The sequence below is a fragment of the Marmota flaviventris genome, chromosome 2, assembly GCF_047511675.1.
Source record: "Marmota flaviventris isolate mMarFla1 chromosome 2, mMarFla1.hap1, whole genome shotgun sequence".
Lineage (NCBI taxonomy): Eukaryota > Metazoa > Chordata > Mammalia > Rodentia > Sciuridae > Marmota > Marmota flaviventris.
Window position 1 is genome coordinate 22,842,417 of NC_092499.1, and position 14,550 is coordinate 22,856,966.

At 40.9% G+C, this 14,550-nt stretch overlaps 1 protein-coding gene across 1 annotated transcript in view; it reads right to left on the bottom strand.

The window, feature by feature from the left end:
* The window catches only part of Tshr (thyroid stimulating hormone receptor), a 138,339-nt gene that overhangs the window by 15,266 nt on the left and 108,523 nt on the right, over positions 1 to 14,550 (bottom strand). Inside the window, exon 8 of the mRNA XM_027931648.3 lies at positions 7,950 to 8,027. Within this exon, the coding sequence (XP_027787449.1) occupies positions 7,950 to 8,027 (78 nt within the window). The remainder of the gene's footprint in view (positions 1 to 7,949; positions 8,028 to 14,550) is intronic.

The window sequence follows — 14,550 nt, forward strand, 5'->3', positions numbered from 1 at the left end:
ATACCAGCATCTTTATGACAAAGGACTGAAACCACCTCCAAGCAACCTTGAGCCTCAAAGAACAGACCACTTCATGGTGAAATTGCCCCCACCCCCGAAGCAGGAGCAATTACCTAGAGACAAAGGTGAGGTTGTCCCCTTAAGCAGAAGCGATCATTTCTAGATGGGAACTGAATCACCCCTCAAGTGATGGTGACCTTGCAGACAATGGTCAAGCAGACCAGGCCTGAGCAGGAGACTTTCACTACCAGTGATACAAACCCCTCAGCCATGCAAGCCCCCCAGCTTTTGTCTTTGTTTCCCTTTCCTATAATACTGCAAAGTTTGTGTCAGTTCCTCAAAGACAGATCTTTGGCCATTGTACTCTTAGATCTGTCCTTCCCAATGTGGCCATGCCAATTAAATCTCCTTTCCTGCCCTACACCCCCGCTTGTCCCTTTGGTATCCTGGGACAAGTAGCTGAGCCTAGTCTGTTGGGATCACCAGAGCCAGGGTCTTCAACCTTGACTCCAGTAACACAACAACATACATTTCCCTTCTGGATACCCCTCTACTCTCTGAAATAGTTTTAGGACTTACTGGATCCAACCCACATTCACTATTTTGGTTATTACAACTCTGCATATTGTGATTTCATTATCTTTCTAGTCTAATGGGGTGTCTGCCTCTTTGCCTCTTTTTATATTTATATGCCTTGGTTGGAATGGATCTTTTGCTAGGATTTTCATATGTTCCAAAGTTCTGTAAAACACCCCCAAACCATTTTTTCCCAGAGTGGGTCCTGTCAGAGAATCTGACCATCCCTTTTGCTTTCCAAATGAACTTCCTTCCGGAGCCTTCAGCTCTGATGTGGACACCCAGGACCACCCTTTATGCTCATCCTGGAATTCCATTTGCTTCTTTCCTGTGTTGATCACTGTTTTGAATTTGTAAGGGTAGAAGAAATTGAAGTTAAAGTGTAAAAGACAGGGCATTGTAAAGTTTCTAAGCTGCAAAGCCTGAGTTAAAACGTAAAGGACCCAAAACCTGAAATTCCTGTAGCTGTTAGGACAATAACCTAGGACCCTGTGCAGCCTGGCACGTAGGCATTCAGGGCCCAAACCAATCAGTTTGAATGTATCCCCCACTTAGGAGTGACCTATCATTCCCGCCCAACCTGTTCCTGCCAATGAATGTACTAATCATGTCTAAGAATTGTTGATTTTCCCGCGGTATATGATGATTTGTTAAAGGAGACTGTGATGTGTGTAAAGTCCCCGCCCTCCCCAAAAAGTGTACTTAAGCACTGCTCAACCCCCGCCCGGGGCTCTGGGCTGCTCTCCCTTCTTGAGTGAGCACGGAGCCCCAGCGCGCTGGATTGGATCCTCAATAAACCCCCTTTGCTGTTGCATGAGCCGGTCTCTTGGTGGTCTCTTCCTCCGACGTTCACCGGACCCTTACAAATTCTCCGTTTTCTTCTTCCCTGGTATAAGCTCCAAAAAATGGTGAACAGAATACTAAGTTTCTGAGCTTTGCAGGAAGCTTACAGGAAGCTTGGGGGTTATTGGCTGACACGTGATACCATGGTAATTTGGGGAGACTACCAATGTTCATTCTCATGTTTTATTTCTTTCTTATCTTTGGGAATGTCAGCTTCCTCCAAATTCTAACTCCTCCCTAGAGTGCATTCATTTTATGAAATGAGTACAGGGGGGCTTCTTGGTCTTAAATGTTATAATATTCCAGGAATGATGGCGCATGTCTGTCATCCCAGCAGCTCTGGAGGCTGAGGCAGGAGGATCACAAGTTCAAAGCCAGCCTCAGCAATTTAGTGAGACTCTAAGCAACTCAGCCAGACCATGTCTCAAAAAAAAAAAAAAAAAAAAAGTGAGGGCTGGGGGTGTGACTCAGTGGTTGAGTGTCCCTGGTACCCTCCCCAAAATGTTATAATGTAGTTTCACAGACCCTGTTTTCACAACAGTTCTTCACTTCTGTCCCAAATTCTATGCCTTTTATCCTTAAATCTTCATGATCATATTTTAATGGAAAAAACTTTAGTCTCTTCCTGTGTGTGTATTGGGGGTGGGGAGTAGTTCAGGATGAACTACTACTTAATAGTTCAGGATGAGAGGGGATATCTGGGGGAACAGGTGAAGTTTTTAAAGACTTCCAACTTCGACATCACCAATACCCTTACTTAAGATTTAATTGATGAAATCTTCCTTAGATCATGTCATTTGAATTAGCTTTTTTTTTTTAATGGGTTTAACCCATGTAAGTACTAAGCAAGCCACTCTCTCTACATCTTTGAAGACATTTGTCACTTATTTACATGGTCACCTACCTTTCTTTGTCACTGAGAAGGTATGGCCTCCCCCCCACTCAAATTACTCCCATTTTAATATTGTTTTAGAAAAAAAATCAGGGAACATCACTTTGATAGGGAGGGTTATCATGAGTCTTAATTCTATCTGTTCTTTGAGATTTCCTCCACATCTATTTCTCCCATCACCACCTACGTTCTAAAGAGTCTCAGATACATGTTTATCCCTGACCTCTGTTGTGCTTTTCACATTCACGTATGTCACTGCCTGCTTGGAGGTGACATAGGTACCTGCAGTTGTTCTTCCCCACCTCAGGAAAGGGTGATCCCATTTTCCAATAGTTCAGGCAAAAACACTTGCAGTTGTTTCGATTTTTCTCTTTTGCTCAACCCCACATTCAACACCAGCATATCCTGTTAGCTTTTCCTTATAAATAGTCAGAATCTGATCATTTCTCATCACATCCACTGATACTGCCTTAGGGCAAGCTGCTATCATCTCTTACGTACATTACCTGGGGTATTAAGTGGTCTCTGTTTCCATACTTGGCCCCCTATAGTCTATTTCCAACATAACAGCTAGAGTTCCAGTTAAGACATGAGTCAGTTCTATGCTCAAAAAACACAAAAGGCTCCTGCTCTAAGAACAAAATCAAGACCTCATAATGGCCTCTAGGGCTACAAATTGTTCTCATACCTCATTACCTTTTTTTTTTTTAACCAATTGTCTTGTTTTTTCACATTTAGTTCAGTCTGCTTGAGCTGTAATGACCTCCTAGTTCTTCCTCAAATATGCCAGAATATTCTCACCTGGAAGTCTTTGCACTGGTCTAGAATGTTCTTGCTTGTGTTAGCCACATGGCTTACCCCTTCCTTTCTTTCAACTATTTTCCTAATTGTCACCTTCTCAAGGTGGCTTTCCCTAACCGCTCTTTAAAATAGTGACCCTTCATACCTGTAACCAAGCAATTTGGAGGCTGAAGCAGGAGGATCGTAAGTTTGAGGTCAGCCTCAGCAACTGAGACCCTGTCTCAAAATAAAAATAAAAGAGGCATGGGGATGTAATTCAGTGATAGAATGCCCCCTGAGTTAGTACCGAAATAAAATAATAGAATAGAATAAAATATTGCCCCCCTCAAGCATCTTAAGCTTAGAAGGTCTCAGTAGGTATTTATCGTACATTTTCAAAAGTTAATTAGGGAGAATTTAACCAAACAAAGCAGAAATTTCAGGCAGGTGAGACGATTAATAAAATTTAAGATCTGAGACTTAAGAGAGTGTTTATAGTCTCATGATATTTGACAGCAGATGGTTTAACCAAAGGAGAATGTACAGAGAAGAAAGAACTGGGACCCAGAACTGAATACTATTTGGAGTAATGCTGAACTGAGCTAGTGAGAGGTTAAGAGAGCAGAATCATGATGTGTCAAAGCTCAAGAGGAAGTGAATGTACTCGTAATATAGCTTAACATTCATGGAGGATACCCTTAGTCCCTTTAGATTGTCTGCTTAAACTTCGTTACTTGTAGTTTTCCTGTTTTGACATGAGAGAACTGAGACTTAGTTCTTACAATCAGGAAATGATGGTGCCAAGAGTTAATTACTGGTATAATTTTTTTACCAAGTTCACTTTCTTCAACTTGGAATGCCATCAGGAAGCAAGAAAAGCACTTTCAAGCAGTTGGATGTCTGCTCTTAACTTGGTTGTAGGAAATATTGCCATAAATAAAAAAGACAACTTTTAAGAAGCACAAACAAATGGGTAGATGAATTGACCACTTCCAAAAACGTAGAAATGAACACATTTACCTAAGCACTATAAGCTGAAATACCTTTAACATGTGACTGCTATTTAAATGCTGTAGTGATTATAGAAATATGATTGGACTGTTTATTGTCAATTTTATTATTTTCACAAACATTTATTATGCTTGCACTGTGTCTCAGGCATTAAAATATGAGCTAGAGCTATAAAAATAAAGCATAAATGCTGCTCTCTAGGATACCCTGGAGAGATGCATAAAGGGGCACAGTTGGATAATTATCTGGTACATGAGAGTCACAAAGGGTGTGTGGTGGTGTACAGAGGAAGAAGAGGTCATTTTTTCCTGAGGAGAAGGGGAGAACTCTACTTGAATATCAAAGTGTCAGGAGCTTATTAGATAGTTAAGGTTGGAGGCTTTTCCAGACCGTGAGAAGAGGAAGAGTTTATCACAGCTGCGTAGTAGGTTTGAATATTAGCAGGGCTAAGAGTTTCAATATGGATGACTCCTTGGTCAGAGGTACGAAGTGGCATGAGACAAAGATCATAGCAGGGCCTCCTGTGCCACACCAATGCCTTATTCTGAGGGGAGGCCAGTGTTGGGTTTTAAGATCCTGCTGGCATTTGAGCCCGCAGATGTTTGAGGCAGATGAATTTGAGAGGGACCAAGACTAAATGCAGTGGGGAGATTTGGAGACTTTTGTCATCTATGCTACTGTCTTACAAAGTGTGGTGGCCAGCAGCCAACAGCTTCTTACCAGTCCTTGACAAGGGAAGAAGAAGCTTGTGCTGGATTATAAGCCCACTGCTTCCCTGAGAAACTGTCCAGTTTGGCTGACTACACTCTCATGGCAAGACCTTCTCCATGGAGGAAGCTGGGCTCTGTTGCAGATTCTGGGGCAGCCATTGACCTTGTGGTGGACCCATACCTTGGGTGGCTCTGGTTTATATCACTGATCTTCAAATGCTTTCAATCTCACATGTTTGTAACTAAAACTTAGTTGAGTATGCAATTCTAATATATGAATAATTACGAGCTCTATACATGTGTCACTGCAATACTGTATTACGCATATTATAAAACACACCAAGTACACATTTTAAAAAGCAATGCTAAAGATAAAATAAGCAACATTTAATTTTTTCACTATGGTAAAACAATGTTATCAACTATGCTTAACTAGTCTTGAAAACAATTTTAAAACACTTTCTGATATGACTGTTTGAAGTCTGCTTCTGATGCCTTTTATTTTGGTTTTGGTGTAAACAGTTGTCTTAGTTGAAAAAGTTACCACACAGACAGGTGCATTCAAGTGGAATTGAAAAACCAGCCTCTACCTCAGAGCAAAGCCTGTCCAAGGAAGGGGGCATGACCCTTGTCCTTGGAAAGACCCACAGAGCACTCCTAGGCACATTCCCACCCTGCTAAGTTGTTTATCTACAAATAACAGGAGAGATCTGCTGCGCCAGATGTCCCTGACTCAGTCAGGCTAGGTGGGGACCCATAGCAACCCCCTAGCAGCCACCAATCAGCATGAGACAGGGAAATACTGGGATGCCAGATGACCCTCCCAGTAGTTTATGGTGGTTGATAACGTTTTGGGAAACCATGCAGTTCAGCACGAACACCCCTCTTGGCTTAAACCAATCAGTTCAAACGAATCCCCCTCTTGTACTAACCAATCACCCCTATCCATCTTGTTCCTGCCAGTGAATGTGCTAATCAAGTTTTAGAGTTGTTTTATTATTTTCCTGCGGTGTGTGATGATTTGCTAAGAGATGCTATGATGTATATGGGGTCCCTGCCTTCCCCAAAGAGTGTATAAAACTGCTGCAAACCCTGGGCTCAGGGGCTCTCAGCATCACCATTTGCTATGTGCACACGGAGGACCAAGCTAGCTTGCAATAAACACCTATTTGCTGCTTACATTGATCTTGGTCTCTGGTGGTCTTTTGGGGGTCCCGAATTCAAGCATAACAGAATAAAGTAACTTTGGGTAATCATAAATTAAGAGTCTCATTTTTCATTCCCATTCAGCAAATACGTTTTTAAGGAAAGCCATATCCTCTGATGATTTGCAAACTGATCTGAGTGTGTGTCATGTTCATGTTTTATACACACGGACTTTAAAACCACTGCAACTCTGTAAACCCATCACCATAACAAATTACCACAGATGGAGTTGCTTAAACAACGGAAATCTGTTTTCTTACAGTTCTGGAGGCTGGAAGCCTGAGATCAAGGTGTCAGTGGGGTTTGATTTCTCCTGAGGTCGCTCTCCTTGGCTTGCAGATGGATGGTTGTCATCCCGACATGATTTTTCCCTATGCATTTCTGGTGTCTCTGTTTTCCCTGATTTCCTCTTGTAAATATACCAGCCAGACTGGATTAGGGTTCTATCCAACATCCTCATCTTAATTTAATTATCTTTCTAAAGACCATGTCTCCAAATACAGTCACATTCTAAGGTAATGGAGGGTAAGGCTTTGACATTTGAATTACACATATTCAATCATTTGAATTACATAAATTACACAAGCCCATATAAATTTATAATTTGAAGATTATAAAAACAGTTAAAATTCTGTTTCTGATTAAGAAAAACAGATTTTTTTATGGTATTCATCATTGTCATCAGGAAAGCCACAAAACATGAAAATGTTTCTAAACACCTGTTTCTAAAGGCTCTCTCTAAAATACTGGATTCTTTAGAAAGCAACAACTTTCCTCATTCACTGGAGAAATCACCTTTATCTTGAAGATGCAGATAAAGATGTGTTCCAGATTTTACAAAGTACTGATAGAAACTTGTTTTATACTCTGTGCAAAAAAAAAAAAAAAAAAAAAAAAAGAAAAGAAAAGAAAGAAAGAAAGAAAGAAAGAAAAACACACAATGCATTTAAGTCTGTTGTTTATGAAGCACTTTGCTATGACTTCCCACTTGGAATCACAGTTATTAAGAGAACAGAGCCACAAACCCACTTAACTGGGTGCGTTTAACCTGAAAGGAAATGAGATTGTAAAAGGGGAAAAAGGGAAGAGGCCAAATCCTCAGGGCTGGAGATTATGCTCTCTTCTCTGGGGAGCATCCATTCTCTACCTGACACCAGAGGGTCATCAATCATCTGTACAAAACATTCATAAAACCTTATTTGTTCTTAGTTTTTTAAAGCACAGTAAAATGTTCCTTCATGTCCCCAACAGGTTGTCTTCTGCCTCTCTAGAATGCTGTGTTCCACTCTGGTGAGGATTAGGCTAGATGCTCAATGAAAGATTCTAAACTAAGGCAAAACCAAGGGAATGGAGAGTATGGTAAGGATAAAGAGGCTCAAGGGACACAATTGACAGAACTTGGTCACTGATTGCATGGGGGCTGCCAGTCTGAAGAAATGCACAATAGGTACATTATACAGCTATTTTAGAAAATGTTTATATCCCATTTTCCCTAATGATTGAAGTTCTTTCAGATATGAATCAAACTATCATTTATTTGCTCCTTTGTGCCAGCCTCGTGCAATGCCCACCCATGTATATTTTCTCTGCAGACACTATAGTGCCCTCTACCTATCTGTAGACCTCATATCTCACAACTCAACTCTGCAAACAGGAGCTGCTCCACAAACAGAACCTCTATGAAGAGCCACACCAAGGTGGCTGGCTGACCAGACATCAGAAGGGCATGCAGGGCTTGGGACCTTCTGAATCTCAAAGAACAGGACTTTCTTCCAAGAAATAGCCTGCGCAGCCAGGCAGAAAAATGTTAGCAGAAGCCTTATAAGAACATTCTCTACCCTTGAACATCAGCTTCTCCTCCTCAGTCTCCATCTATTCCAAAACAGTAAAGGAAGGAAACACTACAACATTCTTTTGTGCGTCTTACTCACAAGAGCGTTGGTCCACTGTATACTCCTCCAAATGCATCTTTGTCAATAACTGTCAGGTATTTATTCTTGTTTAGATAACTAGAGAATGAGAAGAAAAGAGAACAAATTAGGTGAGTTCAAGCAATAGTGCAAATACCCAAACAAAATGTGACTATGGGCTCCCTAATTATAAACTATTTTTACTTTACCTTCTTTTACCACAAGTACTCAAAGTATTCTATGTTTCAATTGTGCAAGGTTTATAGACATTAATTATGGCAGAAGTTTTGGAAAATGAGCTTATTTAGGATCTAGTTCGCATATCTAAATTTCATTAAAGTTGCTTCAATTTTCTATTTTCCTGTGCAGTGGCAATTGTGTTTTCAATCCTCTTCAGTAACAACTGATTTAAACTTTGTTTCTCAGTATTGATCAATATTCCAAGTTTTTTGGAAGACAGGACTTGAAAACAAAAATAATTGAAATGGGAGCAGACCTCAATGGATCAGCAAGGATTTCTTTATTAAGCAGTGGAATGGCACATTTTCAGGGAAGAAAAGGGCACTGGTTACAATAAGGTCTGATTTTTATAGGGTTTAGTGAGAGTTAACCATAGAGAATGTTTAGTGTGACTTAATCACTGGAGACTTAATCATAGTAGAATGTGTTGGTTGGGTACTCAGGAAAATAGTTGTAGAATGGGAAATTATGAAACTCCAGAGCCCATTGTTTACTTTCTCCCCACCCCCACCCCCAGGTGACATTGTCCTCCCCTCTCCCTAGGGGTTGTTATTCCCCTTTTATTCTGGTGATTGTTGTTTCACCTTTTTCCTGGGCGGGGTGGGGGGGGGGTTGTTATTTTCCATATCCATTAGGACTTCAACTAGGGAGGGAATGGAAGTGGTGAGGGTGGTGAGTGGTGACAGGAAAGGTCAGAGATCCAAATCTTCTTTGAGCAAGGTTGTGAGATTTAGCAAATGAAAACACAGGATGCCAGTATAATTTTAATTTCAAATAAACAATGATTTTTTTAGTAGAAGTATTCCCCATGCAATTTTTGAAACATTTTTACATTTTACAAGTTATCTGTTATTTCTTTGAAGTTCAGATTTAATTGAATAGCCTGTGTTTCACCTGAGAACACAATTTGGGGAGGGGGACAGGGATTGTTTGGGCAGATAAAATCATAGCATATACCTTCCATGGAAGGGATTTGATGGGCACATTGATCTTTCCATTTTGAAAACATATTGGATATTCGAGGCTGTAATTTTTAAAGCAATTTAAGTCACAAAGTGGTTTTGAAACATAAAATTTCCTCCAAATGGATAAAAGCTTCCAGGGATTTTGAAATTGACCCCCACCATAGCTTTTTTTAGAGAACAAAATCATCTAAAAAGAAATAAAGTACATATATGTCCTTCTTATGAATGATCCCTATTTACACATTTAAAACAACTCTTAGGGCTAGGGCCATGGGTCAGTGGTGGAGCACTTGCCCATCAAGTGCAAGCCCCTGGGTTTGATTCCCAGCTGTACCACCACCACCACAAAAGACTCCAGCATAACCAACTGCTGAGTGGGGGGAGCCTGACACAAAATGAATATAGCTCAGAACCTTAGTAAGTCTGCTATGATTCAGATAATGCTTCCATTTATTGTACTGATGGGGTTTGCTCTCAGGATGGAAAATTCTCAAGGATGAAAGTCCATAGTAACGTTGAAAAACCAGCCTCTACCTCAGAGCAAAGCCTGTCCAAGGAAGCGGGCATGACCCTTGTCCTTGGAAAGACCCACAGAGCACTCCTAGGCACATACCCACCCTGCTGAGTTGTTTATCTACAAATAACAGGAGAGATCTGTGGAGCCAGGTGTCCTGACTCAGTCAGGTTAGGTGAGAACCCATAGCAACCCCCTAGCAACCACCAATCAGCATGAGATAGGGAAAATACCTGGGATGCCAGATGACCCCCCAGTAGTTTATGGTGGTTGATAACATGTTGGGAAACCATGTAGTTCAGCACGTACATCTCTCGTGGCTTACACCAATCAGTTCAAATGAATCTCCCTCTTGTAGTAACCAATCACCCCTACCCAACTTGTTCCCGCCAGTGAATGTACTAATCATGTTTTAGAGTTGTTTTATGATTTTCCTGCGGTGTGTGATGATTTGCTAAGAGATTCTATGATGTATGTGAAGTCCCTGACTTCCCCAAAGAGTGTATAAAACTGCTGCAAACCCTGGGCTCGGGGCCTCTCAGCGTCACCTGTTGCTGTGTGCACACTCGGAGGACCAAGCTAGCTTGCAATAAACACCTATTTGCTGCTTACATCGATCTTGGTGTCTGGTGGTCTTTTGGGGGTCCCAAATTCGAGCATAACAACCTCAGAAGAGGTCTTTCTCCACAGACTTCACAGAGAAAGTTCCCTCTGATTAATTGAATCCAGGTGGGTCTTCCTTGTAGCAGTGGGGATAAGAGTTTTATCTACCAACACATCTGAAGAAATCTTCCCCTTCTGGGAAGGAAGAGGGATTAAACAAATAACAGGTAAATACTGGGACTTCATACAGATCTTACAAATTGTATACGTTTTTGAGTCTTTCAATTTTTTTCTTTTTCTTTCTTCTTTCTTCTTTTTTTTGGCGGGGGCATCATACATGATAGGCAAATGCTCTACCACTAGCTGCATCCCCAGCCATCAATTTTTTCTTAAATGGAGTCAAGAATGACTTAACCTAAAGCAGCCTTCCCCAGTTTGCCTCCATACATCTTCATTTCCTTTATAGCATTATCAAAATCTTTGATTACCTGCTTTATTCATCTGTTTGTTTATTGTCTGTCTTCCCAACCAGAATGAAAGTTCTATGTCTTAGTCATTGATGAATACCTAGTGCCAAATTCATTGCCTCCTTAACTATTTGCTGGAAGAAAATTATGAATGAGTGAATAAATATATCAATACATCTTTCCTCCAAGATAGTGAGGTGAGCGATGTCAAATTCTGAGGGTGACGTGATTATTTTAAAGAAAAAACAACAGAGAACGATAGAACAGATGATTTAGCATGTGATGTGGTCAAATTGGCCAATATCGACCTTCTGGATGGCAGTAATGATGAGGCAGCTGGTTTACAAAGGGTTTGATCCAGACGTGGCCTCTTCAGGTAATGGCTAGACACCTAACTTCTAGGGTGGTGTTAGTTAGCTTTCCATGATTATAACAAAATACCTGAGAAAAGTCAACTTAAGAAAAGAAAAAACTTATTTTGGCTGACAGTTTTGGAGGTTTCATGTCCATGGTCATTTGGCTCTATTGCTTTTGGGTCTGTGGAAAGGCAGTACATGATGGCAGGAGCACATGGTGGAGGAAGATATTCACTTCATAATGGCTGACAAACCAGAGAGGAAGAAGGGGTTGGGTCCCAATATCCCTTTCAAGGGCACATCCCTAATGACTTAACTTCTTCCCACTCGGTTTCACCTCTTAAGGGTTCCACCAACCACCAATAGCACCAAACTGAGGACCAAGCATTTAACACATGGGCATTTGGGGGACATTCCAGACCCAAACTCTAGCACAGTGCATTCATTGTTAAATCTGACAGGAGAGAGATAATTAGTCTCATACATGTTCAAAGACCTAAGATGCCAAAGCAGCCAATTGGTGCTTTTCCAATACTGTCATGTAAGGCTTCATTCATGGTCCCCATTTGATCATATCTTGATTCCTTCAACCCACTACATTAACGAGAATCCTTTGGTTAGTGATAACTGGAGTGGGCAAGCGCCATCTTGGAGAAAACACCAACTGGAGAGAAAATCTTGAACCGTGTGATTTTGTAAAATGACAACTAAACTCGGCACAATAGCCACACTGGCTTGCAACTATTTTTTGTATTCTTTGGACCATGCAGCTCTCAGATCACATTTTGTTCCCAGACGTTGAAAATCAAGTAAGAGCCAGTGAGCTCATTTCAGTTTTTCCTCTTCATCTCTGACTGTTGCAAGTGAAAATCGGCTTACTCTCATCATCAGAAATTATTGTAAAACTAAATTATTGCTTGTCCAAATCTGCAGTGTTTTCATCTGATACTTAATACCTCCCTGAGGATAATGAGACTGGTTGATAAGCACTGCAGTTTACCAGAAAGACTGCAGAAACTGGGAAAGCCAGTCAGAGTTAGGAAGAGAGGAGCAAGATGCAGGGTGGGTGCAGCCAACTTAAACGGAGGTGAACTGATCTCACAAGAGACTGTGTTCTCTAAACCCAATGTGGCTGTTTGGGTACTCAACCTCTTTGAGATAATTAGGTGCTTAAAAATGAAACCATCACTCCACTTTTGGAACTGTGAGGACTGCTTTATTTCCCTTTGAACCTCAGGTTCAAATTTCCTCACCCTCCCTTCCATCTGAAGCTATGGGAGTAGGGTGAGGAAATACAGATGGAGAAAGTATAATATCCAGAAAGGGAGTGCTTCCATCAGCCCCATTTATCACATGACATTTTTGGGGAATGTCAGTCTAGTTAAAAGGATTCGTTAGTCATAACTTATCCTTATTCCATGTTGGCAAGCCCATCACAAATCTTAGTAGATGGAAACCTACTCTAGACAATGATTATTTGATAGGGGATGATAATTTAAACCATCCCTTGCAAGGAGAAGAGGAACATCAATGAACTTAAAAGAGTGTGGGAAGACTTGTAAGAAATGAAATATTTCTTGAAAGTCAGGGTTTCTAAATCTAAGTACTGAGAAAGGCTTATGTGCAAAGAACTGATACTTCTTTTAAAAGTAGGATAGAGGACCAGGGATGTAACTCAGTGGTAGAGTGTTTGCCTAGCATACACAAGGCCCAGTACTGCAGATAAATAAGAGATGCTACCAGAGTTGTGTGTGTTCAATTGTTCTCCATTGTTTGGAGAGACAGGGGTTTACATCTCTTTGCAGACTTGTTGAAAATGATGAAGTTCCTCATAAAAGGGATGTCAGATTTTCCATATAGGGATTTAGGAAGACCTGCCCTGGTTTATGATTGTGTATTTCATAATACTTAGGGAAGAACACTATAGTTGGGAAAAACGAATTGGTCAGTAATGAGTAGGGGGAAAATATTCAATTCACAAACTCACTGTTACATGTGCAATATACATATGTGGGTATGGTCTCCATTGGATTCACCCTTGGCACACAGCAGCTATTCAATAGAGAGTTGCTGGAAGAATAAATGAAAGTTCATTTGCTGGCCAAGACAAAGACAGAAGCATCCTCTATGTGCTTCTATCTTCTCTCACCAAGAAAGTGATCCATGTGAGGAAAAGAGTGTGACCCTGGGCCAACCAAGGATATTTGGTTGCAAATTCTTGAGCTTTGCTGTCTGAGAAGTTTTAGGATATACTTCAGCTCCAAGAAGGAATTTTCACCTGTATCTCTGCACTCCCTTCAGAAGAAACTTGTGCTGGCACCTCTTGTGTTGTGAGACTCTCATGGGAACACTTCTGTGGGGAACTGTTTCTTTCCCATGACTCCAGTTATTCAGAAAATTACAGGGTTCCCCTGCCTGGCTCTCACATTAGTCTAGAGAGAGAAGCTAGGCTGCTCTATGGAAATGCTTTTGGTTGCAGAAGTTCAGGGCACCTGTTTATAAACAGTAACAGGTGAGAAAGCACTCAAGATTTCAACAGGCAGAGGGAGAAGCCAGCCTTGGAGCACATCCTACAAGCTGTTCAAATACTTAAACCATGAGAAATAATAGCCTGCTTAATCCTATAATCTTCTCTATCATCATCTTTTCCCAGTGCTCCAAGCTGTGGTGTTTAACTTCTAACCAGCTGATGTGTGATGCTAATCAGTACCTTAATTGTGTTGACTTCTCGGTTCGTCATGATTAGTGTCTCACTAGGTTCTTGGCACATCCAGAGGGTATTTTTTTTCTCCTGCCTTAATGTTTACTGATAGTAGCTAGTCACCAGAGTTTGAAAACAAAAAATATAATACAGAGAACCAGGCAATGTTTGAGAAGCAACACATCCCCACAGAGACTGTGGAGAGAGAGAAGACGAAAAAGAGGTTCCAAAGAATGGACAACGTGACTTGATCTGCGACTGAGTGCAGTTCAACTTCTGCTGAGCAAGGATGCTTGTATTTATTATTCATTTCACATCTGAGTGATGACAACCTTCTTGGCTCCATGTAAAAATCACAGGACGACGTGCTTTTACACATCTGCCATGATTTTTACAAACTTCTGACTAATTACTCAACTGCTGCTGAAGCACCAGTGCTTGTGTTCAGTGTGGCATCTGCCCAATTTGGCTGTGGCAGTATTGTTATTCAGTTACTCTCAAACATGGGTGTAAATGAGGTCAAACCTGCTAGTTTCAGCACACTGGCGTGAGGTAGATAATGGGAAATGATTGCTCTTTTGGATGACACATTATTTAAATTAGAACCTACTGATATCTGAACATACTTTGGGAGAAATGACCAAACTGCTAACATTCTTTGTGAAATCCTTGAATCCTATAAGGGTAATTATAAAAGATTGAGTTGTTTACCTAGTTTGAAAATGCAAGACACATTGAGACCAGAAGCAACACACAGTCAATACTGTTTCATGATT